The 24,126-nt window shown below is 35.4% G+C and overlaps 1 protein-coding gene across 1 annotated transcript in view; it reads right to left on the bottom strand.

Annotated features, from left to right (window-relative positions):
• Positions 1–1,727: 1,727 nt before the first annotated feature.
• LOC104847991 (UDP-glucuronosyltransferase 2A1-like) overlaps positions 1,728–24,126 on the bottom strand; it is a 36,378-nt gene continuing 13,979 nt past the window's right edge. The window contains 5 exon segments of the mRNA XM_010603657.1: positions 1,728–2,007; positions 4,403–4,622; positions 5,938–6,025; positions 7,604–7,735; positions 14,990–15,138. Of these exon segments, the coding sequence (XP_010601959.1) occupies positions 1,728–2,007; positions 4,403–4,622; positions 5,938–6,025; positions 7,604–7,735; positions 14,990–15,138 (869 nt within the window).

Here is a 24,126-nt window from a genome sequence, read left to right as displayed (position 1 = left end):
TCTAATATCCAGCAGATTACTTGAATTAATCTTAATTCTCTCATGTTCAATAGTAAAGCTCAGTGAAAAGTTCTTAGAAGCCATCAAGACATTGATGTGATCATATTGTTTTAGAATTGATGCATTTGGGATCACCCAACATGTTAAAGCACCCTGTGCACAGGAAAGGCTTCCAGAGAAGAAGGAAGAGAAAGTTTTCAAACCCATGTGTGGTCAGTCCTCCTACACTGGATTTTAGCCCTTTGCTCCCATCCAGCAAATAGGCGAAGTGGGAAGGATAGGGGAAAGGAAACAAGGAGAAAAAAAACATGAGGAAATGAAAAAATGGAAATAAAGTATTTGTAAATAGGGAAGGGAGGAGGGAGTGAAGGGAGGGCAAGAGTATGGGGAAAAATGAGAACCAAGACCTGTCATGTAAAGGTGCAAGATCCCAATGATGAATGTAACTGTACTGTATACCTAAAATGTACCAATAAACTCAATGAGAAAAAAAAAGAAAAAAAGAAAAGAAAACAAACTGGCCAGAAGCAAATATAGACAGCTGCTCTCAAAATATGGGGAAACTGTAAAGCCAAAGCAGGCTGATATGATTAAATTTTTAAAATTTTTGAAATAGTAAGCAAAAGCATTTTCACAAAATTAATGTTGTAAGGATTTATTTGTATATATTCAAAAATGTAGTGCCAGAGATTTAGTGGCTCAGTGGCACCATGCCTGCCTCACAAGCACAAGGTCCTGAGTTCAATACCTGGCAAAAAAAAAAAAAAAAAAAGAATAGATAGATAGATAGATAGATAGATAGATAGATCGATAGATAGATAGACAGACCAGAAATTTAGCTCAGTGGTGCCATGCCTGCCTGGCAAGCATGGTCCTGAGTTTGATTCCCAATACAGAAGAAGAAAGAGAAGAATGGTGGGGGGAGATTGGAAAAATCATGCCATGATATCAACATTTAAATTTTTATTGTAAAAATCAATTATAAATTACACTGTACTGATTTTTAAATATAATGAATTAACACTAAGGTGATCGATCTTTTTGTAAATTAGAAATTTCACAAAATTCCATATTCTTGAACATTTCTTTTTGTTGTTTCCTTTACAAATTGTATTTGAAAAAATAAACTCTATTTATTTGCTTTTTGAAATTTAATGACCCAAAATCTGTGCCTCACTAGAGAGTATATAATAATATTTGTGAAAAAGACTAGGAAAGTAAGTGGATCATGGTTATCTAAATGGGCTCAATAAAAATTACGGAGACAGACCTTTCATACTGTGATGCATTATTACTGTGTAAATTCTTGCTCTAATTCCTATAACATTTGGCAAGCCAAAGAGTTTATTTTTATTGGAAAAGAAAGTCATTTCTCTTCCCTTCATCAATCAGTCCCCTGTGATGATGGATTGTTGACTAAGTGGTCTTTGGAATAGTGGAAATCTGACTCTTGCAAGTTCCCTCCATTCATCAAATTCCAAGTACACTGGGGGTCTTTCCCTGGACTCCAAATATTCTTATCATATCATTTAAAGTTAACAATTAATGATATTATGAATTGAATGTATTTAGAATTAATAGCTCCTTGGTAAGGAAACCAGGGCAAAAAGACAAAAGAAGATCAGGACATACTAGTTAACGATAATGTTGGAACCCAGTCTTTCTTTCTAGGTTGGCTGGATTCAATGGGATTGCCTAATTCAAGTCTTTCCCCAATTTAGAAAGATCTACTCCTTCTTTATCCTTTTTCCACTCTTAATAAACTTTTGATAGGTAAACAAGAAACACTTTGTGACCAAGAATACGACACTTGCTACACAAGCCAGCAGGAACCCAATCACATCCAAAGAGTGGTACTGAAACCAGGACAAGTCGTGGGCCGCAACACGAAGGTGCTTGGCCCCTTTGTGGCGCATGACAAACTCGATCCAGAAGACTGCTCTGTCCAGGGGCTTCACTGGCTGGTCATGGTGAATTCTTTTTAACCTCATGGCATTCTCTTTGTAACTAGGAGGGTAAAACAGAAAAAAAAATGGTTTTTGCTTGAATGGAAGTATGTGACATAGGTTATGTATCACACAGGTCAAAGTTAAGCACACATTCTGAAAAGGTTGAATTATTGCATTAACTTTGCTAACTGTTTAGGATTGTAAGGGTTAAAAAGAGGAACATGTAGAAGAAATGTGTTCTTAACACAATGTGGTCAAATAAGCATATAGGAAAATTCATATCCAGTTGTGAAAGTATGGCCTAATTTTCCTGTTAAAGGTTGATGTCATGTGAACTGTAATATCCAGAACCACAATGATGAAAGATTATATAATTTAAAGTATCCACAACATGGCCACGAACATCTGACTAGTTCACTTTACAGATAAACAGAACTTATATTGAATATTAATGAGTCATTTTACAGTTCTGAGATCGTTGTACTGTGATAATTGCTCCTCTATATACATTTTTATATTTGCAATTAAAAAAAAAACATATCTGTATCAGTAAGATCACCCCTGAGTGAAAATACTAGGATAATTAACAAAAATGGAATAGCCAAGTATGTGGACTCTAATTTGATAAACTAAATACAAATTTCTTTCCAGAATTATAGTCCTTATCAATTAGAAATAACAGTAGCAATAATGATAGAGTTAAGATCTCTAAATATTTCTCAGATAACATGGGGTAGAAGTCTATGTAATTAAAAGCAAGATATGTTTTCACTTCAAGTTTCCTGATAACTGTGCTAAAAATAGGAGGAGCTTTCGCTTTTGTTTGTAACTTTAGTAAGAGATACCTACTGGATTCATCCATATGAGAGAAGGTACAGGGTTTGGGAAGAGATGTCCTGGTGCTCGCATGACATGCTTGGGATTGAGAGAAAGAAATATGGCTAAGGTTTGCAAGTGCATATGAAACAATGGGCCTAAAGCCAGCAATTATTTTAACAGGCAATCCCCTGATTCCAACCAACCTAGAAAGAAAGACTGGGTTCCAACATGATCATTAACAAGTACGTCCTGATCTTCCTTTGTCTTTGTCCTGGTTTCTTTACCAAGGAGTGATTAATTCTAACTACATAATTCTGGTCATTCTCCAAAGCTTTCTGTATTAGCTCTGTAATTTCTGCTACCTTCACACCGGCTATTTTACTGCATCTCAGAACCTGATCTTTTAGTAGCATTATTCTAGCCCTGGACTGGATGGTACAAATCTCTTAATGCTTCTTCCTGACAATCACCAGCAAGCCATCCACAACACATTCTTCTCATTCACTGAGATCCACCAACGAGTATATTCCTTGCTGACACAGATGGGCATGAGGTGGATGCTCAGCACTACAGGATCACACTCTTCAGGTGTATTCAGTGTGACTTCTTCTGCTTGGATAGAGACACCAGGTCTTCAGAATTGACATAAGGCAACAACTGCAGCAATGATGGCAGCTTCATTAATATTTCCATCATGATTTAAGAAGTGGAGGTCCACACGTCTTTGCCAAATCTTTTCACAAGCAACAACTCAAAGAGATTCGGTGTCTATACACTTTGAATTTCTTAGACATCTTTCCAAGGGTCAATTCAGCTTCACCAAGAGATCTGACTGCCTGCCAGCTTCAAGAGCTGGAGGAGCATCTGAGAGAGTTCAAGGTTAAAGAAAAGAATACCTCCTGAATATGCCCTATTCAGTTTCGGAGCAACAACTTCACAGGATTTTGAATAATTTTTAGTATACTTAGAACTTTTAAGTGGTTATGTTTTCTTGCACCAATAGTTTTTAAATGAATAATAAAATTCAATGAATATTTTATGCACAAGAGTTAAAGAAATCATGGACATTACCTACTTTCGTATGTAAAAAAGAAACACGATAACTAGACAGTCAATTCAACACCAATATTAATATATTTGAAAAATAAAATATCATATTAAGAATTACAGAAACTCCTGATACAGTAGTCCTCTGCTGAAAACATGATTTCTATAGTATCCTGAAATATATGACAATTGTTCAGAAACAACTATTATTTAAAAACAGTATTAATAACATCTAATGCTGAAAATTATAGTTATTTTAGAATGATCAAAATCAGGCACATTATTGCTTAACATTTTAATATTTATTTATAAAATTAGATTATTCAGAAAAATTAATATAAAATATCATATAATCAATATAGCATTTAAAGTTTTTTTAGTCTGTTTGATTTTTTTTAAATCCTTCAATATTAGAAAATCACTTTAGCAGTTGAGGTTAAATAAGTGACTCTCTAGCAGTCATATTACATTATTTTTACTTTATTTGGAAACAGTCCAATTACAAAGGTACGAAATATTGCAGATTTTCCAGTATGCTGCAAAATACAGTTAATGGAAGATCAGTCATTACAGGCAGCAGTACTTACGATGGATCAGTGATGACTGTCCTCAAGGCATTGATAAGGTCTGCACTGGTCATTGTGTTCATGTTGACCTCCACAGCTGCTCCTTTGGCCTTCATGTGAGCAATGTTGTCAGGTTGATCTGCAAACATGGGGACTCCTACCATGGGGATCCCATGGTAAATAGCTTCATAGATCCCATTAGTTCCCCCATGAGTGATGAAGGCTTTGGTTTTGGGGTGACCTAGGAATAGAGTGAAAAGGGGGTATGGATAAAGACGTAACACTTTAGAAGAATTTCAGAGACAGAAAAGACAAAAAACTTTCAATAAGACAGCAAAGAAGGTGATATTTTCTATAGAAGCTGAACATATTGCTACCCTGAAAAGTGTAATCCCAGCAAAGGCAGTACTTAACTCTTTCCACTCCGTAAAGGAGGCCTCGCATGAACAGACATTTCTCAGACAAAGAAGTAAAAGCAGCAGTATATGAAAAAATGTTCCACATCACTGGTCATTCAAGAGATGTAGATGAAAACAACACTGAGATTCCACTTCACCCCACAAGGAATGACAGCTATCAAGAGATCAACCAATAACAAATGTTGGCTGGGTTGTGGGGAGAAAGGAACCCTTCTCCAGTGTTGGTGGGAGTGCAGACTGGTGCAACCACTATGGAAATCAATATGGAGATACCTCAAAGAACTGGGACTAGAGGTTCCATTTGACCCAGACATCCCTCTGCTGGGTATCTTTCCAAAAGAATTAAAAGAATCATCACAGTGATTTATGCACATCTATGTTTATAGTGGCACAGTTTGTAATAGCTAGAACTTGGAAACAGCCCATTTGCCCATCAGTTGGAGACTAGATAAAGAAGATATGGTTTTCTATAAAATGGAATACTATTCAGTCATAAAAATGAGAAATGAGATTCATTCATAGGAAAATGGGTATATATTGAAGATATACTCCTAAGTGAAATAAATAAGTCACGCATGTGTAAATACCAAATAGTTTCTCTGGTGTGAAAAGCTATACTAGTACATAAGATCCTAATGACATAATTGACAATGTGAAATAGAAAGAAAAGGGATAAAGGTGTAGGGTAGAGGAAAGGGTAGGGGAAAGGTAATAAGGGAAAAGAAAAAAATAGGAGAAAATGAAAAAAATGGAAATAAAGTGTTTGTAAATGTTGAGGGTAGGACGGGGTGAAGGGAGGGCAGGGACAAAGGGAAAAAATGAGAACCAAGACCTGTCATGTAAAGCTACAAGGTCCCAATGATGACTGTAACTGTACTGTATGCCTAAAATGTACCAATAAACTCATTGAGAAAAAAAAGATTAAATCCTGCAGGGCGACGAGCATCTTAACTGCAGACGCTCTTGTGCGAACCAAAGAAAGCATACGTCAAGACAATTAATGTCCAGTTATTTAACTAAATCTGTTGTAAAGTTGGAAGTAAAATGTGAAATATTCAAGTTATGAGGAGTGTTTAATGCATTTGCTTTTAAACAGTTATGGAACTTGTCTGCTGTCTTCTCCTCCCATGGTCTCACCGAGAAGGTCGTTCTGCGGAATCCAATCAAAAAGCCGAGTATTGGATCCCAATGTGGCTGGCTTCTTTCCTTTGTATCTCCACAAAACCTATCGAAGACAGTGCTGTCATTTTGCAAGTAAAAGCAGAAATGCTGTGTGTGCTAATCCCGAGAATTATTTAGAAATCACACAGCCATCGCACCTCTGGCGATAATAGAGCGGAAGATATATTAGCAGTGATTTGCAAACATTGAGATACATACTCGGACTGTCCACATCTACTTATTTGAAATGGCTGTACTAATATTTTACTAAGGACAGCACTATTATTTTGATAGATATCAGTAATTCCATATCCTATTATTAGTTTGCTATTTATCATGCAAAAGCTATTAGGAATGAGGTCATAAGTGAAAAATAGAAAATAAAAAAGAAAAGCAAAACAGCATATGGGGACTTAAGACATGAAGAAAAATATGATTGCTATGCAATTTATTTGCTAAATGTATTTTAGTCATCTTTGCTAACAAATGGAATATTTTTCCAACATTTTTCACCTTTAAGTTTTGTGACTTTTTTAGGATGGTATTTTCTTCCCTCCTCCTATCCCTTTTCTTTTTCCCTGTTTCTTTTTCCATTTCTCTCTGTCGTTCTGCCTCCCTCCCTCCTCCCTTTCTTCTCTCCATTATCTCTTTCTTTGTTTCTCCCTCTCCTTTCCTCCTTCTGTCCTTCCTTCCCTGCTTGCTTGCCTGCTTCTTGCCTGCTTTCATTCTCCTATATCTCTCCTTCCTTTTTTTTTTAAATTGGGCAGAATTAGGCAGTTTGCTTATCTTCCATTTTAATAAGGTGTTTTGCCTAGAGTCTAATGAGTTTTTACAGTTTTTTCTCTTGGGGAAGTAAGGCAATCTTTACATTAAATAGTAAAAGGCAGAAAAATTTAAAATAACAAGCATGTGACTAAATCTCCTAAATTTTGACATACACAATATAATACTTACCTGTATACAATGTATAGAATTTAACAAATATACAGGTAGAATGATTCACAGAACATAAATTCAAGTTGATTAAATAGCATAAATTGTAAAAAAAAAACCACATTATTTGACAGTTATATTAGAATTTTTAACTCCTTTTAACTTTAGAATATTCAACGAAGAAAAAGTAAGTAAATCTAGACTTTTACTTTTATTTTTTATTTTTTTAAATTTTTTTCAGCTTTAATTGAGTTTATTGGTAGACTTCTACTTTTAAATTGATTTTTACTTTGATAGAATATAAAACTCCTCAGAGATTTTGAGTATAGTTTTGAGTATTTCTCCTCTAGTCAATGTATTATTTCTTTCTTTTCCTGGAACACAACACTAACGTCTTTCAGAACATCGAGGAATAGTTGGTGCCAATAAAATTTTTAGAATGACCTAATATGTTCATCTCTATTCCATTAAAATCAAGTGATCACAAAAGTCAGTTTCCATACTAAAGCCAGTGTGATAAGATCGGTGTGGCAAATGATCACACGATTAAACTGGCCATTTTAAAGTTAGACACATTTCTATTTATAAAGATTATGACAGTTATAATCCATGTGTAGAGAGTTTTAATGTCTACAAGGAAAGCGTACTATTTGCTACAGTCTAAGCAGTTACTGAAAAGCTGCTCACCAGGACCAGAGGTTGCACTGACCTTCTGTGGAATCTGAGCGAGGCCTAAGGCAATGAGATTGGCCTTCTCTTCAGTGAGGTTTTGCACCATTGATCCCAGAGAAAACACCACAACACCGTCTTCACCTGAACTCTGGACAAATTCTTCCATTTCCTGCAGACACAAATTCTTTCTATTAAAGAGGTGCAGCATCTCAGGGGGATAAAATGAAAAGAGGTGTGGAAAGATACTATACAGTGTTGTGGCTTGTGATCAGATATCCACCCAAAGCTTCACGTACTCATAGGCGAGGCTCTTCGGAGCTGGCTGGATCTGGGGTTTGATGCTGGGGTTAAGGATACCTCACTCTGGGTGTGGGTGGCACAACTCAAAGGGCTGATAGCGTGGATGGAACAGAAAGGGACAGAAAGAAGCATCTCCTGCGGTTCCTGCCATTGCTGCTATTTTGCTGTTTGTGCTGCTGCCTTTGTTTGATGCTTGCGAGCTTCTGCCTGCCTTACCCTGCCATGGAGTGTTTCTCCTCTGGTGTGCCCCTCCGCCATACCACCCTACCTTAGAGCCTGCTGAGTGTGGACTGAAACTTCTACAAACTGTGAGTTAAATGAAACTTTCCTCCATTAACTTGTGGGTGTCAGGTATTTTGTCTCAGCAACAAAAAATAATTTGACATGTAGAATCACCTAGTTTAAGAAAAAACATGTTTGTTAAACATATCTAAAATAGGCAACTCATGATTACAAGTACAACCGTGGAATCAAATCACTACAGAAATAAACAGGCAACAAGGGGCAGTTTTTCTCAGGGGGATGGGGTTGTTATATGCAGGATTTACTTTTCCTAACTATGAGTTGTTTGCAAACTTATAGAAGTTTCATTGAAAGAAAGTACAAGAAAGATCCTAGTTCCAAACTTAAAGTATTATTACAAGGTATCATTAGAAGAGAGAGCTCCAGGTAACCTGTACTCAAAAGTCACTGCAGAATGTAAAAATTTAAAAACTGGCCACTAACTTTGTAGGCTTTCTTTGGTTCACACAAGATCATCTTGAATTTAGGTGCTCATCACCCTTTATGTTTCAATCTGTCGTCAATTCAACAATCTCTTTCCTTAGAGAAAGAAAGGAGTCAATTGCTGTTCTTCAGGGAAATAGAACATTGGGAAATAGGACATAAGGAAATAGAACAAAGTGAGAAGGCTGGGAACTTTGAGGTCTTGATATTTCTAAATATAAGTAAATGAACTAAAGCAAGTTATTCTGGCACTGAATGAACTGGGACTCAACAGGGGAGAATTGTTTTCACTAAGGTTCAGTGGTAAAAGGAAAAATCTCAACATATTTTTGTGAGAGCTGACTCTGCTGATGGAAAGAGATACAGCTTGAGTAGACAGCAGATCAGTAGTAAACACTGGCAAGAGCGATAATTCCCATCTTTCCTCTACAAATTTAGACAGGCCACCTTTGGATCCCCCCTCCCTGCTCCATCTTCTATAGAGCAAGCAGGACATGAGCTGCAGAACTGGTGTGCAAACACAGATTCCTGATTCCTACTTAGGCTCAAAAAATCCCTACATTTTCTATAATTTCAAGAAGTTATTCCTTGTGGGATGTTGCTATGTGTACATAACACATCTTAATTCCTGTTTTCATCCATTTTCTTCTCCTCCCTTCCCCTGCTTCCATCACTTGTTCCCCTTCTCATCTGAGAAAGATTTATCTCCCTATTTCCTATTATGTATCCTTTATTTTGCTCTTTACTTATACCTTGAGTTTATCATATAAATGAAATCATGTGATAAGTGTGTGTGTGTCTGATTTATTTCACTTAGTATTATGTTCACAAAGTGCATCCATTTATCTACAAATAATTCATTTATCTGCAAAGTAGTACTCCATGGTGTTTAAATACATTTTCTTTATCCTTTTGTCTGTTGATGGACACATAGGTTGCTTCCAAGATTCAGCTATTACGAGTTGTGCTGCTGCTAACAAGTATGTGGATGGAGCACTGTAATGATACACCTTCATCTCTTTTGGAGAGCTATCTAGAAAAGGAATAGCTGGGTTTTTACTTATTTATACTTTTGCTTCTAGTGTTTCTCTTTGTATTTTCCTGGGGGCGTAGGTGCATACAAAAGTGCTCACAACTTCTAGATACTATTTCTGGTTCTACAGAGTCTTATCGTGCCCTGTCAAGTTCTTCACAGCAAGGGTTGTTGATAGGGTTTGCTAAATGTCTGTTCATGCTAGTTCATCACTAGTTGTCAATGTCTCTGTATCGTCTCCTATTTTCTATTTATATTCTCTCCTCATCTCTTCATTCTGTCCTTCACCTTTCAAATATGCCTTTCCTTTCTTTTCTTGTACATAAATATTATCTTTAAAACCCATTTTACTTATTTTACTGCTTTGTTTTTGTGGTGGGATATATGTTTATTTAACTGTAAATGAGTGCTACTTATTACTTGTAATTCTTGCAGTGCCCAACCTTCTTTTGTCAAGTTCTCCTACATAAAAGATGTATTCATTGAAATTATTGCAGAAAATTTCCCAAACTAAAATGAGACACAACTACAAGAGGCACAACTGAAGTCTGGACAATTACTTGAAAATATTTGAAAGCATATACTCCAGTTAATCAAACAGTCAAGAAAAAATGGTTAGATTTGTATACACATATGCCCTGCACAATTTGCATCAACAAGATTAAAAATGATCCAAAAGGACCAATATCAAGGAATAAAATTGATACCATAGTAAACATTCTACCAGCTAAGAAAAACTGATTAAATTAAAGCTTTATTTTGTTTCTGCCAGAGCTTTAGAGAGGAAATAATACCAATGTTTTTTCAAAATTAACCAGGTGAGTAAAAGGGAAGGAAATCTTCTAAATTAATTTTATGGAGCCAACACTACTTTGATACCAAAACAAGTAAGAACATAAGCAAAGAAGGAAACAAACAAGAAATCAAGCAAAAAATCAAGCAAGCAAGAAGAAAAAGCCACATAGGTTTCATCCTATGGATGTATGGATAGTTACACATACATAAGTCAATAATTATTAAATGAACAAAGGATAAAAATCATATCACCTTCTTTATAGATGCAGAAAGTCTTTGAGAAAATCCAACATCTCTTCATGATAAAATGTTGATTAAAATAGATATTAAAGGATCTAACTTTAAACTGATAAAATCAATATGTGACACTCAAAGAAAGTATCATATTGTAGGGAAAACTAAATACATTTTTGAATTAGGAAGAATTCAATCATATCTATTCACAAGTAATATGACTCAAGGCATAGAAGACCCAAGAAACTCTGCCAAAAGACTCATATATTTTATGAAAAATTCAGCCAAATTGTAGGAAATAAATTCAACATGGAAAATAATTATCCCCTGCATAGCAATAATGAGCCCAATGAGTAAAAAATCAGAAATACAATTCCATTTACAGTAGCTTCTAAAAAATTAAATACCTAAGAACCCAAACAATTAAGTACCTTCAGAATACTGAATAAATTAAAGAAGATATTATAAAATGGAAACACATCCTTTGTTCCAGAATTAGTGAAAATGGCCATGTTTTCAATATCAACCTACAAACCCAAAGAAATTTCTATGAACACGGCAACAACATTTTTCACAGAATTTCCAAAAAAATCCCCAAATTCACATGGAATCAAAGAAGGTACAGAAGAGACACAGCAATCCTGAGTAGGCCAAATAATACTGGAGCATCACAAAACCAGATTTCATGTTATACTACACTACAAAGCCACAATAAGAGGAACAACAGAGCATTGGTACAAAGACAGGCGAGTAGAGCAAGGGACAGAGGAGAAAACATAAATAAACGCACCTACAAACATCTGATTTTTGCAAATGGACAAAAAAATAATATGCACTGCAGAACAGATAATGCCTCTGACAGACACTTCTAGGAAAACTGATATTTCCCATGCAGAAAATTTAAACTAAACCTCCGTTTTCATCATATACTAAAGTCAAATGAAAATGGATCAAGTATCTATATATAAAACCAGAAACTTTAAAATTCTTGGAAGATAAAACATGTGAAGTAATAGACAGGAAAAGTCTTTCTTAATAGGACTCCAGTAGCACAGGAGATATCAAGAATCAACAAATAGGGCTAAACCAAAGTTAAGAAATTTCTGCACAGCAAAAGAAATAACAGAGGGAAGAGAAAACTTACAGAATGGGAGAAAAGTTTTGCCAGCTACTCTTCTGAGAGAAGAGTACTCTTGAGAATATATGAAGATCTCAAAACAATTAATGCCAGGAAAAAATCCACCCAGTTGCAAAATGAACTGAATAGACACTTCTCCAAAGGTGTGTAGGTCCGGGGGACTTAGCTCCGTGGCACCATGCCTGCCTGACAAGCACAAGGTCCTGAGTTCAGTCCCTCCTCCCCCCCTAAAAGATGTACAAATAGAAAAATGTTTAACTTCTTTAATTGTCAGAGAATTGCAAATCAAAGCTATTTTCAGTTTCCATGTGACCTCATCAAAATAGCTACCATTAGGAATAAAAAAACCCCAAACCAAACCAAAACAACAACAACAACAACAACAACAAAAACAAACACAAAGGCTGCTTTGTATACGGGGAAGAAAGAACCCTCCTAGATTGCTGGCGAGAAGTACCTCCCTATCTAAATCATCGTGGAGAGTCTTTAAAAAGTTAAACCATCCTGAATATTTGACTCAGTTCCACCTCCTCTGGGCATATTTTGGAAAGAATTAAGAACAGAATACTGTAGTGATGCTCGATTATCCAAGTTTATAGCAGGGCAGTTCACAGTGTCTAAGCTGTGGAAGCTGTATTCCCATGAATACATGCATGGTTAAAATGTGGTGCACACACCCTGTCTAGTACTCTGCCTCGGAGAAGAATGAAATCATGTCTTCTGCAGAAAAACGCATGCAGTGAGGGACCAGCGTGTGAGGAGAAATGAGCCAGGCTCAAAAGCTTAAGTATTGAAGGATTACTCTGTGAGCTACGTAGGCGATGGATAGATAGATGCTAGATAGATAGATAGATAGATAGAGACGGGAGATGATGGAAAGTAGGAGATAGGCTCTTGGAGAGGGGAAAGGGGATAAGGTGGAGAGGGCGGGAAAGAAAGGAAAGGTCCTGAAACTGAAAATGAGAAAGACGTCATAAATGCATGTATCAATTTCTCAAAGTGAGCCTCTCCACTATGCATTACTAGCATACTCTTATAATAGACAACTATGAAAATTATTACACGTGGATTTATCAAAACATTATTAATAAATTGATCTGTCTCCATTTTAGACACCGTTCAACATTAGTTTTCTCAAGGTTCAGCCTTCCCTGATTAATACAGCTTAGAAATGTATTATAAACATAATATACAGTACCACTTTATAAGATAACACACTACATCTGCTGCTACAATAATGACATTTATGAGACAGTGCTTCTTGACATCTTGATGTATAAATTCCCACAGTAGAGTGCTACTAATTGTACTCTATTGATTTGAGATTTATTATAGGAATAAAACATAGTTTAAAAAAATACCTAAATTCTCTGAGTCATCATTTACAGTTTTGTAAATTCGGCATTGCCAAGTGTGGGACTGAGACTACTTCCATAGCCCTCTGGGTGAGCATCCCTCCCACAGACGCTTCTGCTCTCACCATCTGCGGTTATTTGGTCACCTGAGAGAGGATGCTATCTTCAGTGAAAGCAGACTGCTATTTTCAGCCTACTGAATGTCAGGAGAATATTTATGAGCCCCAGTAGTTGGTGTTTCACCAACCAATGTACATCTAAATGGTTATTTGCTAATGACAGTAACACAAACACAAACACATCAACACATGCACATATACAATGTATTATTGTAGGAATTTTTCGCAACTGTTTCTCATTATGTCTTTTTTCTGTGTGTCCGAGCTTCCATCCCAGATATAAGCCATTGATTTCATTGAGATTGCTTAATCAATACAGACAGATAAGCCAAGTTTGGATTGGAATCAATTACTCCTCTTATAGAACATGTTTCAGTTGTTTTCTTTGTGTGTGTGTGTGTGTGTGTGTGTGTGTAGCAAGGTTAGGAGGATGGATATAATAATGTGTCATGTATTATTATCTAGTATTCTATGCATAAATCAGGTCTCTTTCTACATATTTTAAACTTTGGGTTTACTAAGTTCTAAACAACTATACTTAATAAAGTTGCAACTATAATGACTGGCAAGCAAAATACAATCAGCATCCTGAAATGAAACTTTATACTTATATATACCTTACTTATTCTGAACAGAAAGCAAAAATTCTCCTGGGAATAACTTTTAACCTTCAACCTTCTAAAGGAATTATACTCATTGAAGCCAGGCATGGTGGTGCATGCTTGTAATCCCAGCACTCAGGAGGCTGAGGCAGGAGGATTTAAAAAAAAAAAAAAAAAAAAAAAAAAAGAAAAAGAAAAAGAAAAGAAAGAAAGAAATTATACTCATTGATTGGAAAACCAAATAAATGAGTATTTTTCTCCATCCCTACTAATAATTAATGCAATGTTCTTACCGTGTTTTACTCTGTCACTTTCTTTTGCTTACCAATACTGCTCTGCTCAACATTTCTTTTGTTTTCCTGCTCAACATTTCTGACCCTGCTATTAATTGAATACCTTTAGACATTTTATACACTTTTTGTTTTTCACTCCAAAAAATCTGACATCATAATCATCATAATCCACTTAACAACTGATTCTCTCAATGTGATGATTTCATTATTTTTATAGTGCTGTCTGTGGACCCTGAGGTCATTTAGTGCCCAGTCTTTCTAGGCATCACCTAACAATCCCTTTGGCTCCTAGAAGTAAATCTGTACTTATCACCCTCAACTCCAGGTATTTTTTCACTAACTGTTTCCTAAGAAAGTAAAGGTCAGTACTATGCAAATAATGTCCTAAAGTTAAAATCTAGGAACACTGTCAGATCTGGTGTTTTCCATCAAGGCTTATTTCCTCTTACTTCTCAAAATCCTTGCAATTCACCAAGAATTCTCATGAAAGTATCTTTGTCTATTAAACACTTTGTTAATTAACCCTGTTTTTGACTCTATCAAGCTTCTAAGGAAGATGATAATAGTCTCCTTAGTGATCTCCATGACTGGCTTCCCGTCTCTCCACTCCAATATCCACACTATATACACAGATATGTTTAGCACATCACTTGAATCATTTCATCTTTCACCCCAAATGGAGAAAGTCCCAATATCATTTATAAAAAACCACCATGATGAGAGAAATAAATTTGGAGTGACATGATTAAAATGTTGAAGCCTCAAATTTCGAAGAAAAGATTAAGTACTATAAGGTATGGAAAACATTGTGCATCATCAGAGACTTACTTTAGGTAAAGGTTTGGCAGGTTTGCAGTGCAGTCCTCCAACAAACTCAAAATTAGGCAAGAACGGGCGAGGAAATTCAAAATCCCAGTATGTCCGCATTAGCCAAATTTCGGCTTTGCTCATAGTCTCACATAATGTAGTGGGTTTGCCTGAGAAAATGAAATTTGGATGGAGAAAATTAGCACACATAGTTACTGAGGGAAACAATTAGAAATAATTTCATTGTAAGCCATTACAGAGAAAAAATTAGGTCTTCTAGAATAATTAAATATTAAAATGTTGGAGGAGAAGGAGAGCAAGAAGAGTGGGAGAGGGAGGATGGGATGTGGCCAAAGAAGGAGAAGGACAGGATTAAGGGCAGTGAAAGAAAAATATGCATAATTTAATAATAGTAACACTTCCTACACTTACACCTACAACTACAGCTACTGAAAAGTTTAACACTACATATTCCTCTCTAATTAAATGGCAGAGACTAGATTAGCTCCGTCACATAAGCCACAAGTCACCTCTCATGGACTTTTCAGTCTCCATTCAGGAGCATGCATTCGCTTACAGCTTTGGCTCTCTGTGATCACACACAGCATGGAAGGATCTAACCAAACGCAGTCCACCATGTTTTCTTGAGTCAAATCTCATCTCCTAGACTGATTTGTCATGATTTTCTCAGTAAGAATAAGAATTGCTTCTCTAATTCAGAGCCAGTGTGAGCCCCTTGGGAATATGAGATGCATGCAGAGACATCACTAATATTACATCCTCACTGTTACTGTTAATCCATGTTTTTGAAAAGGACACATCCTGGGTATTAGTTTCACAGTTCTGAGAAGAAGAATGTGTGTTTGTAAGTAATAAAAGGAACTATTCCTATACTTAAAAAAAATTTTCCAAACTAAAAAAAGAAAACTTCAAACAAGAATCCTTTCTTCCTTGTGGTTGTGTTAGGAATGCTGATGATCATATACAGTAAGGACAGATGGCCTTTTCTTGCACTCATCACTTAATAATTCTTGAATATATGTGTAAATTTACACAGTCTAATACATTAACTTGATAACTAAGAAGTGTTGCCCACCAATACTTAGCTTGAAATTATAAAAGATTGAATGAAGAAATCCACCTTATATTTCCACAGTAAATCACTCATGCCATTCAGAAACCTTATTTCAAGTGTGCCACTTCCTGCCTTGATTGCTAATGCTTTCTGTACATTTTATGTGCATAAACTTTAAGTGAAATTTTAAGAATGTTCTTGTTTAAAGTATTCATTAAAATTTCATATTTAAAGCACTAGTTCACAATCGCTGATATTAATGATATGGGCACATTCTACAAATATTTGAGGGTAAAACTGAATTTCCTGTGAAATAGTTTATGTACTGTGAGAAAAACAGTTGGATAAACAATGATCAAGTATTTATTACCTTAGTTGCTGGAAAAATTGAGTTCCACTGAATAAAATAAGAAATACCTCCAGGATAGGTTTGGGGTCAGATAAGAAAATTTTAAACACAGCTAAATATCCAAATGGCAATATAAACTGCACAGGTGAATTTATAGGTGGGTTGAATATGGGAGCCAGAGCTGGGCGTGGTGGCGCACTCCTGTAATCCCAGCACTCGGGAGGCTGAGACAGGAGGATCGCTGTGAGTTCAAGACCTGCCTGGGCTACATAGTGAGTTCCAGGTCAGTCTCAACTACGTAGTGAGACCCTGTCTCAAAAAACCAAAAAAACAAAACAAAAACAAACAAAAAAAAGAATATGGGAGCCAGATCACAGGGAAATGCATATGTAATTATTTGGATTCAAATAGTAATTAAAGCCATTTCATTTTTTGAGAAAGTCAAATAAATAGTTTCACATGAACAACTTATAGAATCCCCCCCTGAAAATAAAAAGAGTCTTTTTTTTTTTCTTTCTTTCTTTTTTTCTTTTTTTTTTTTTTTTTTTTTTTTGATATTAGGGATCAAATTCGGGACCTTATGCATGTGAAGAAGGCTGCAGAACCACTGCACTAAATCCCTGGTAATTCCAATGCATTCTGAAGGGATACATAAATTTAAATGTTTAACATTCGCACCAGAAGAAGGAAAAAAAATGTTTAAAGCTAATAAAATTTAAATAGGTGATAAAATTGTGAAAAAGCTATTATTAAAATACAAGGAAAAATGAAAAATCAATTTTACTACAAAAAGATGTCATTTCCCCCGAAGTTATTAGTTAACTGAATTTAGTAATATTTTATAAAAGATATGAAAAAGTTAGATTTGTTATAAGAATAAGAAAAAATAAAAATTTAATTTAAAACAATTAAATTAAATGGTTTACCTTAATAAGAAAAAGAAAAATGCTATGGTCATTTAAAACAATAAAATATTCAATATTTTTGGATAATTTTAGTGGTATTTACTCCATATTTTACATGGTATTAGTAAATTAGAAATGAACAAAAAAGCTCTCTTACTAACAAAAGAAGCAACAAAATTAAAAAATAAATATTTCATCTTGAAATATTGTGAATATTCTCATCAGCACGAGAAAAGTCAAAGGTATGTATTAAATGCTTGTTAGTTTAATTGTATTTTATAAACTACTACAGTTAAATAAGAAAAAAATATATATCCAAGCAAAGAAGAGCTAGGAAAGCTATTATTAATCTACCTACTATCTTTCTATTCATCTAGTGATGCTTTGTTATGTAGCAAATGTTAAAGAATGGACACATAAAATCTTACTTGCTATGAGAGGAAAATGGAATTAATTAGATACTAATAATCAGTGACTCTTTGAAATGAATGAAACAAAGCTCAGATCAAATAAACTGTATCATAAAATAACACAATTCTCAAAATAGTTTATGTCAGCTAATCACTGAAATAGACCAAGACATTTTAAAAATTCTTATATCTTACATAATTTTTAACCAGTAAGAAGTTGCATGTCCTAGGAAAGGAATTTCATTGTACTAGAAGTATTTGCTGTCCTATATCCAACAAAAATGATATCTTCTACTGGATTAACCTGTATTTGTGTATGATTTTTGTTTGTCTTCTTTTAAAAATAATCTGTAAAGTTTTGAGGTATGTTACAAAGTATTTAGTGATTATATAAAAAGAGTACACATGACAAAATAATTCTTGTCTTTTTTTCCTAATTATGCTAATAAAGTCATTATTATCATCACTTGTAGTTTTACAAAAAAAGGTTCACAAATATCTTTTTTTATTTCTCTAGGCTTTCTTCAGCTCCCAAAAGTAATGCTGAAAAGTAGCTCATTATAAAAAGTAGGGTTTCTTACCTAATGCCATGCTGTAAAACTCATCCCCCAATTCGAAGTCATACTGCTGGAGTAAGAAGTCAAACAAAAAGAAAAAAATTGTATTTTGCACCCTTTCCAGAAATGTCATTCTGGTTGGAGTCCCCCAGGAGAGCAGGCACATAGAGGGTGGAACTGGAAACTGCCCGCAGTATTTCTCTATGGCTTAGCCCATGGAGAACTTCAGCGGGTGTTCAGGAAAGGGACTTCAAGTATCTCAGCCACTAGCTCTCCGTAAATCACCACAGGGTCCGTAAGCCACACATCATACTTGATTTCCCAGAGCTTCTTCGTGATGACTGGTTGTGGACTGTATTCATACTGTGATGTCTCAAATCTTCAGTTGCACTAAGAAAGACATTTTGCAGTGTTGCTGCTGATTGCCAGAGTGGCATGGTTGGCATGACATTCACAGCTAGTTCTATAAACTCATTTAGCACATTCTCAGACTTAATTTTTCAAGTGGTACAGAGATCACTTCAACACAGAAGGCTTGTTGTAGTCAATGAAAATACTGTTTGAAGGAATCGAAGCTGTCACTTCTTTATTTCACTTAAGATTATAGGCTCAGTGTGCATCCATTTAGCTATAAATGTTTCTAGTTTCTCATTCTTTATGGCTGAGTAATACTCTATTTTACAGAAAAATCCATCTTCTTTATCCAGTCTCCAACTGATGGGCATTTAGGTTGTTTCCAAGTTTTATCTATTACGAGCTGTGCCACTATAATCATGGGTGCACATATATTGCTGTGGTATGATCCTTTTAATTCCTTTGAAGAATCATACCACAGTGATATGTGCAGGGAAAGGTGAAGCGGATGAAGGGAAGGGAGGGTTATGGGAAAAACAAGAACCAAGATATATCATGTAAAGGTACAGGATCCCAATGACAAATGTAACTGTATTGTTTGCTTTAAATGTACCAATAAACTTAATGGGAAAAAAACCTGTCACCTCATGTCCCCTTTGTATGAGTTCCTCAAGAGTAGTCTTTAAGTTGAGCCAGTGACTCATTTCACACGGCCACACTAGTAGCTTCCCACAGACAGAGTCCACAGCCAGCTCGGCAGAGCTGCAGCACCAGGACTGCAGAAGCCCACTTCCCAGGTACCGTGCTGGCTTCTCCTCAACACACTGCTCTGCAGAGGTTCAGTGTGTGCTGAGATGACTGGCAATTTAGAGACAAAATAAATCAAACATTGACTTCTAGAGCTAGGAAAGGACACATGTGCGCAGTGAACTTTGTCAGCACTACAGAGTAGAGCAGCTCCTGTGTGACTCTTGTTCAAGAGAAGAGAACAACTTAAATGTGTATGAAGAACACATCTAGTATCCTTATAACACTACTTTAAATGTTAAAATAGACAAAAACTGATATTTAAGTTAATATTTTCTAAATAAAATAGAATTCTTAAGTAAATAGGGTAAAGACTATGGCTGGTCCATTTGGAGAAAAATCATTTTGTCTTATAATTGGTTATATTCTGCTCTAGATGCTAGACACATATTACAATGAAAGAAAGAATACACTACATTTTTTAAAAGGTAAAGGAAGGGCAGGTGTTCAAGGGCAGGAAAAAGGATAAAGTGAGCTCTCATTAAGATTTATTAGAGAAATTAGCTTTTTACACTCCAGTTAGACTCTAGGGATTAAAAAGAAAGGCCTCTTTCATGTCCCCCTTCTTTAAAAAGAACAGGCACAATGAGAAAAAAAAGAGTAACAATAGCTCCAGATACATCTGCGTGTACTCTGTTTGATAGGGTTCTTACATATGTTTGTTCATCTGTGTGAGTGATGTGTGCTAATAATCATTTAAAGAAACTACAGATGCTTCATTTATGAAAATTTTTTTTGAGTTCACCAATTTCTTTTCCTTTTCATTTTTTTGAGATCTCCATAAAAAAACATTTGTATAGGTTTTCAAAGTAGCCAAAATTATTTAAAGCACCTATAGATAAGGGCTGACAGTCTCTAACCTTACATAGAACTTACAAATAAAAGCCTTAAAGTGTGACAGCATGAGAGTGATACACTACTGCATAGCTGTATATGTTTTTCTGTGTTAATTTTCAGATATATGTTCTATTTTAGTTGGTATATTTAAATAGACACTCATGATATTGCCCAAATACTTTTCTTCACAAGACTAACAGTGAGTTAACAAGATAAAAATAAAAGTATCTTAAAGCTCATAATATACTTCCCTTCAGCTTGTTAGCTAATTATATATATATATAGTGTGTATTGTTTGTCTACAATAAGTTGAGTTTTTGTCAGTTTAAAAATAATAAATATAGCTTAAAGTATTTTAAATTGTGATTTGCTTCTCATGAGACATCTAAAACAATTGCTAAAATATATTTAAGTAGGCTACAATTAAAAGTTTAAGCTTTCTGTGTGTAACTATAAGCTTTTCTCAACTTGTTAAAATCCAGAGCTTGTGATAAGAGTTACATGTTAAGCCAACATGAGACCACTACCCAGATGATATCATTCTAAAGCTTGTGTGATATATATGCTATACATGTATTACAATACTTGGAGATGCTTAAAATTTGAGCAGTCCAGATAATATTACACACAAAAAATGAAAGCCTAGACATTAGTAAGTTGTAAGATGCATCTATAAACAGGTTCATTCTTCTTCAATGGTACCCTATTAAAATTAGGTAAAATATTTTATGTCATTTAATGTCTTGTGATTAGATAAAGATAGTTAACAAGCTATTCTGTACTAAGATGAACATTTAAATATGTTTCAGAGATAACATTGTCATCATTATTGCATGCTAAAATGCTATGTGGCCCTTGATCTCAAGTTTTCTGTTAACATTCTTCAGGGATTCAACTTCTAAGACAATCAGGATTGGTTAAAAAAAGAAAAGAAAGGAAAAAGTAGATCTTTGGCTAAACTTTATAGCACTTAGTACTTGATATGCAGATCAGATTATAATATTTAAACTCACTGTTCCCATCTCAAAACTGGTGTAACTGACCTTGTAGGTGATCAACAGCTAAGATTACTGAGCATAAAAAAGAGCTAATATTTTGGCCCTGGCCCTCTAAGGTCAACAAGGATTCAAGACACAAGGAAACTCTATCTGATATCCTACAACCAGAGTCACCCAACCTCCTAAGCAAAGAGATTGTTGGACCCCAAAGGGCAGGAGTCAATCTAAATAAAGTGTGGCAAAAACCAGATTCACCAGAGATAACATGTTCCATGTTTTTACAGAAAGCCATGTGGTTAAGCAAGGTCTGAAGCATCCTGGTGGCTGACACTGAAAGAGAAGCTCAGAGGCTCTCAGCTTTGTTCCAAAAGCAATGCCTAAAAATATAGATACCAAGGGATTAATTTTAATTAACATAGGCCTTACTTTAACTTGGCCTTTAAACATCTAGTGGAAAAGTATAACCAAGAGATAGATAAAAATACTACCATAACAATGCAGTCTAAACACAGAAAGGGGCTCCAATCACTGCTGGAAGACTCCAGCTACACCTGTAGACAAGCCTGAGTCAGCAGGTTGTAATTGCTAATCCAATAGCTTAGGAACAGTATCTGAAATGGCTCCTCCTTCAATCCACATTTCCATTCTATTGCTCATGCTTTGATCATATATATGTTCCTTAATATCTTGGCAAAGTTTGTTTATTGTCACCTAGAGGATGCCAACCCCCAAGTGATCACACAGACAAAACCCATGCTAAAGGTGCCAAACTCCTTCTACCGAGGCCTGTCTGACAACCCTCTCTGCTACAAACATCCATCTCCTGCCCTTAACAATGACCCCACTCAACTTGAAGAAGCCAGATCAGTCATTGCCCATGGTGCAACAGCAAAGGGATGGATATCTTGCAGGAGGGAATGTAGAGACAGTGATGAGAGTCTGGCATAAATAATACTCAAAATAGGATACCTTCACAGTTGACATATCATATGACCCTCTTAAAGTCCACAGTGAAATGATTAACCCCATTTTAAATAGGAAGCACTGTAACTTGTCTGAGACCAGACAGTCAACAAATGAGCCTATACCCAGAACCTCATGGACTTTCAAAGACCCTTCATATTTTGTAACGTTCCTATTTAAAGAATGTGCCCTGTAATCTCATTCAGCACTTACCACATACTAATGTGTGTGATACACATACAGGGAATGATAATTATTATAGAACACATTCACATGTCTTGAGAAACACTCATGAGAATTAAATGTGTTTTGAAGCATATAAATTTTTAAATCACCCCCAAACCAAAAATTGCACTGTAAAGAATATAAAAACACAAAATTTGACTTATGAACCTCTAATGACCATGCTTTTAAAACATTATATGTAAATTTCAACCATATATATATATATATATATATATATTATACACAATACTTTCTCTATAAAATTCTATAGGAATTTCAAAAATTTAAGGGATGGAAAAATGATTGAATAATATTTCAATGTAAAGAAAGGAACTCATTGCACAACTTTTGCTTGCGACTGTTAGGATGAATGGCACATCACAAGCAGGATGTTCCTGTATCCGTGGCTTGCCACACATTAGTGTATTTGTTACTTTCTGGGTTTGAAATGATTTTCTTCCAAGAGTCTTCTTGGATTTCATTGTCAGTCTTTGTTCAAATATCACCATTTCATTGAGGCCCTTCTTATTCACTCTATTCACATGTACAGCCCCAATCTCTCAAATCCTTGTTTTACCTCACAGCATACATGACAATCTAGCAGTCTACATTTAATTTATGGAAGTCATTTCTCCTCTTTTTTTAATGTAAACTTCATGAGAAGAGAGATTTTCTAAAAACTGGTTTTGTTCATTGTTGTATTTCTGTGACAGCCACTGGAATGGTGTTCAAAACATTTTTTCACACCAACAAACGAAGAATGAATGAGAGAAAGCAGAACCAGTTGGCTGTAGGAGGAAGTCAAACGATAGACAAAGGATACTATTTGGCACATTAATTATCTAACAACACAGAATCAACATGTAATCCCTGCTATTAATTTACATCTGTAGGTACTACTTTCAGGTTTGTATGAAAAGGTACTGCTACCACCACCACATCAAAACCACCTTTCTGAAGTCATGAATGTGGGATTGTTTATTACACCATCACAGAGTTGTACATTGAATCGAAAAACAACATTTGGGAGTTTTCCTAGTTCTTTGTGAAAAGTTCCTAGAGTGTCAGCAGTTGGTTTATGGTTCATCCACACCATTATTATGTTTTGGGTTAAGGAATCTATACAGCTCTTGGTGGAAATAGGTATCTCTTCAAAATCCACCAAAAGATAGGACTGGAATTGATGAATAGAGCTGCTGAGGAAGCACGTACAGTCCCGTTGTGATTTTTTTGAATCAACTCTTACAAAATAATCTTAGTATTTAACCAGTTGCTACCATCTGTAGGCCAAATTAGCATATTTCCACTTAGCATAATTTCAGTCAGAGTCCAATTAAAAACCAGGAGCTGCCTGAATAATTCAGACTTCTTTTATTATTTTTTGTTTTTAGGAGGGGTTTCTCTTTATGTTCTTTTCTCCAGCCATTTTACATCACTCATGGCTCTGTAGCTTCAAGGGAAGGCAAGCGCCTGTTACTGTTAAGGGGATATATTCCTGTCCTTATTCCTGCACTCTCTCTATCCCCCCTGAAGTTAATAGCTTTGTAAAGATAGTAAGGTAATTCTACAACCTCTGGATTCACTTCAAACCTGCTCTAATTCTTTCACTTATCTAATCCTCTCGTTCTAAGTCGAACCCCCCATCCTAAATGGTAAAGATGCCATATTGAAAAAAATA

Source organism: Fukomys damarensis, unplaced genomic scaffold (assembly GCF_012274545.1).
Source record: "Fukomys damarensis isolate Sample0158 unplaced genomic scaffold, DMR_v1.0_HiC HiC_scaffold_35, whole genome shotgun sequence".
NCBI lineage: Eukaryota > Metazoa > Chordata > Mammalia > Rodentia > Bathyergidae > Fukomys > Fukomys damarensis.
This window is presented reverse-complemented; position numbering and strand designations above follow the sequence as displayed.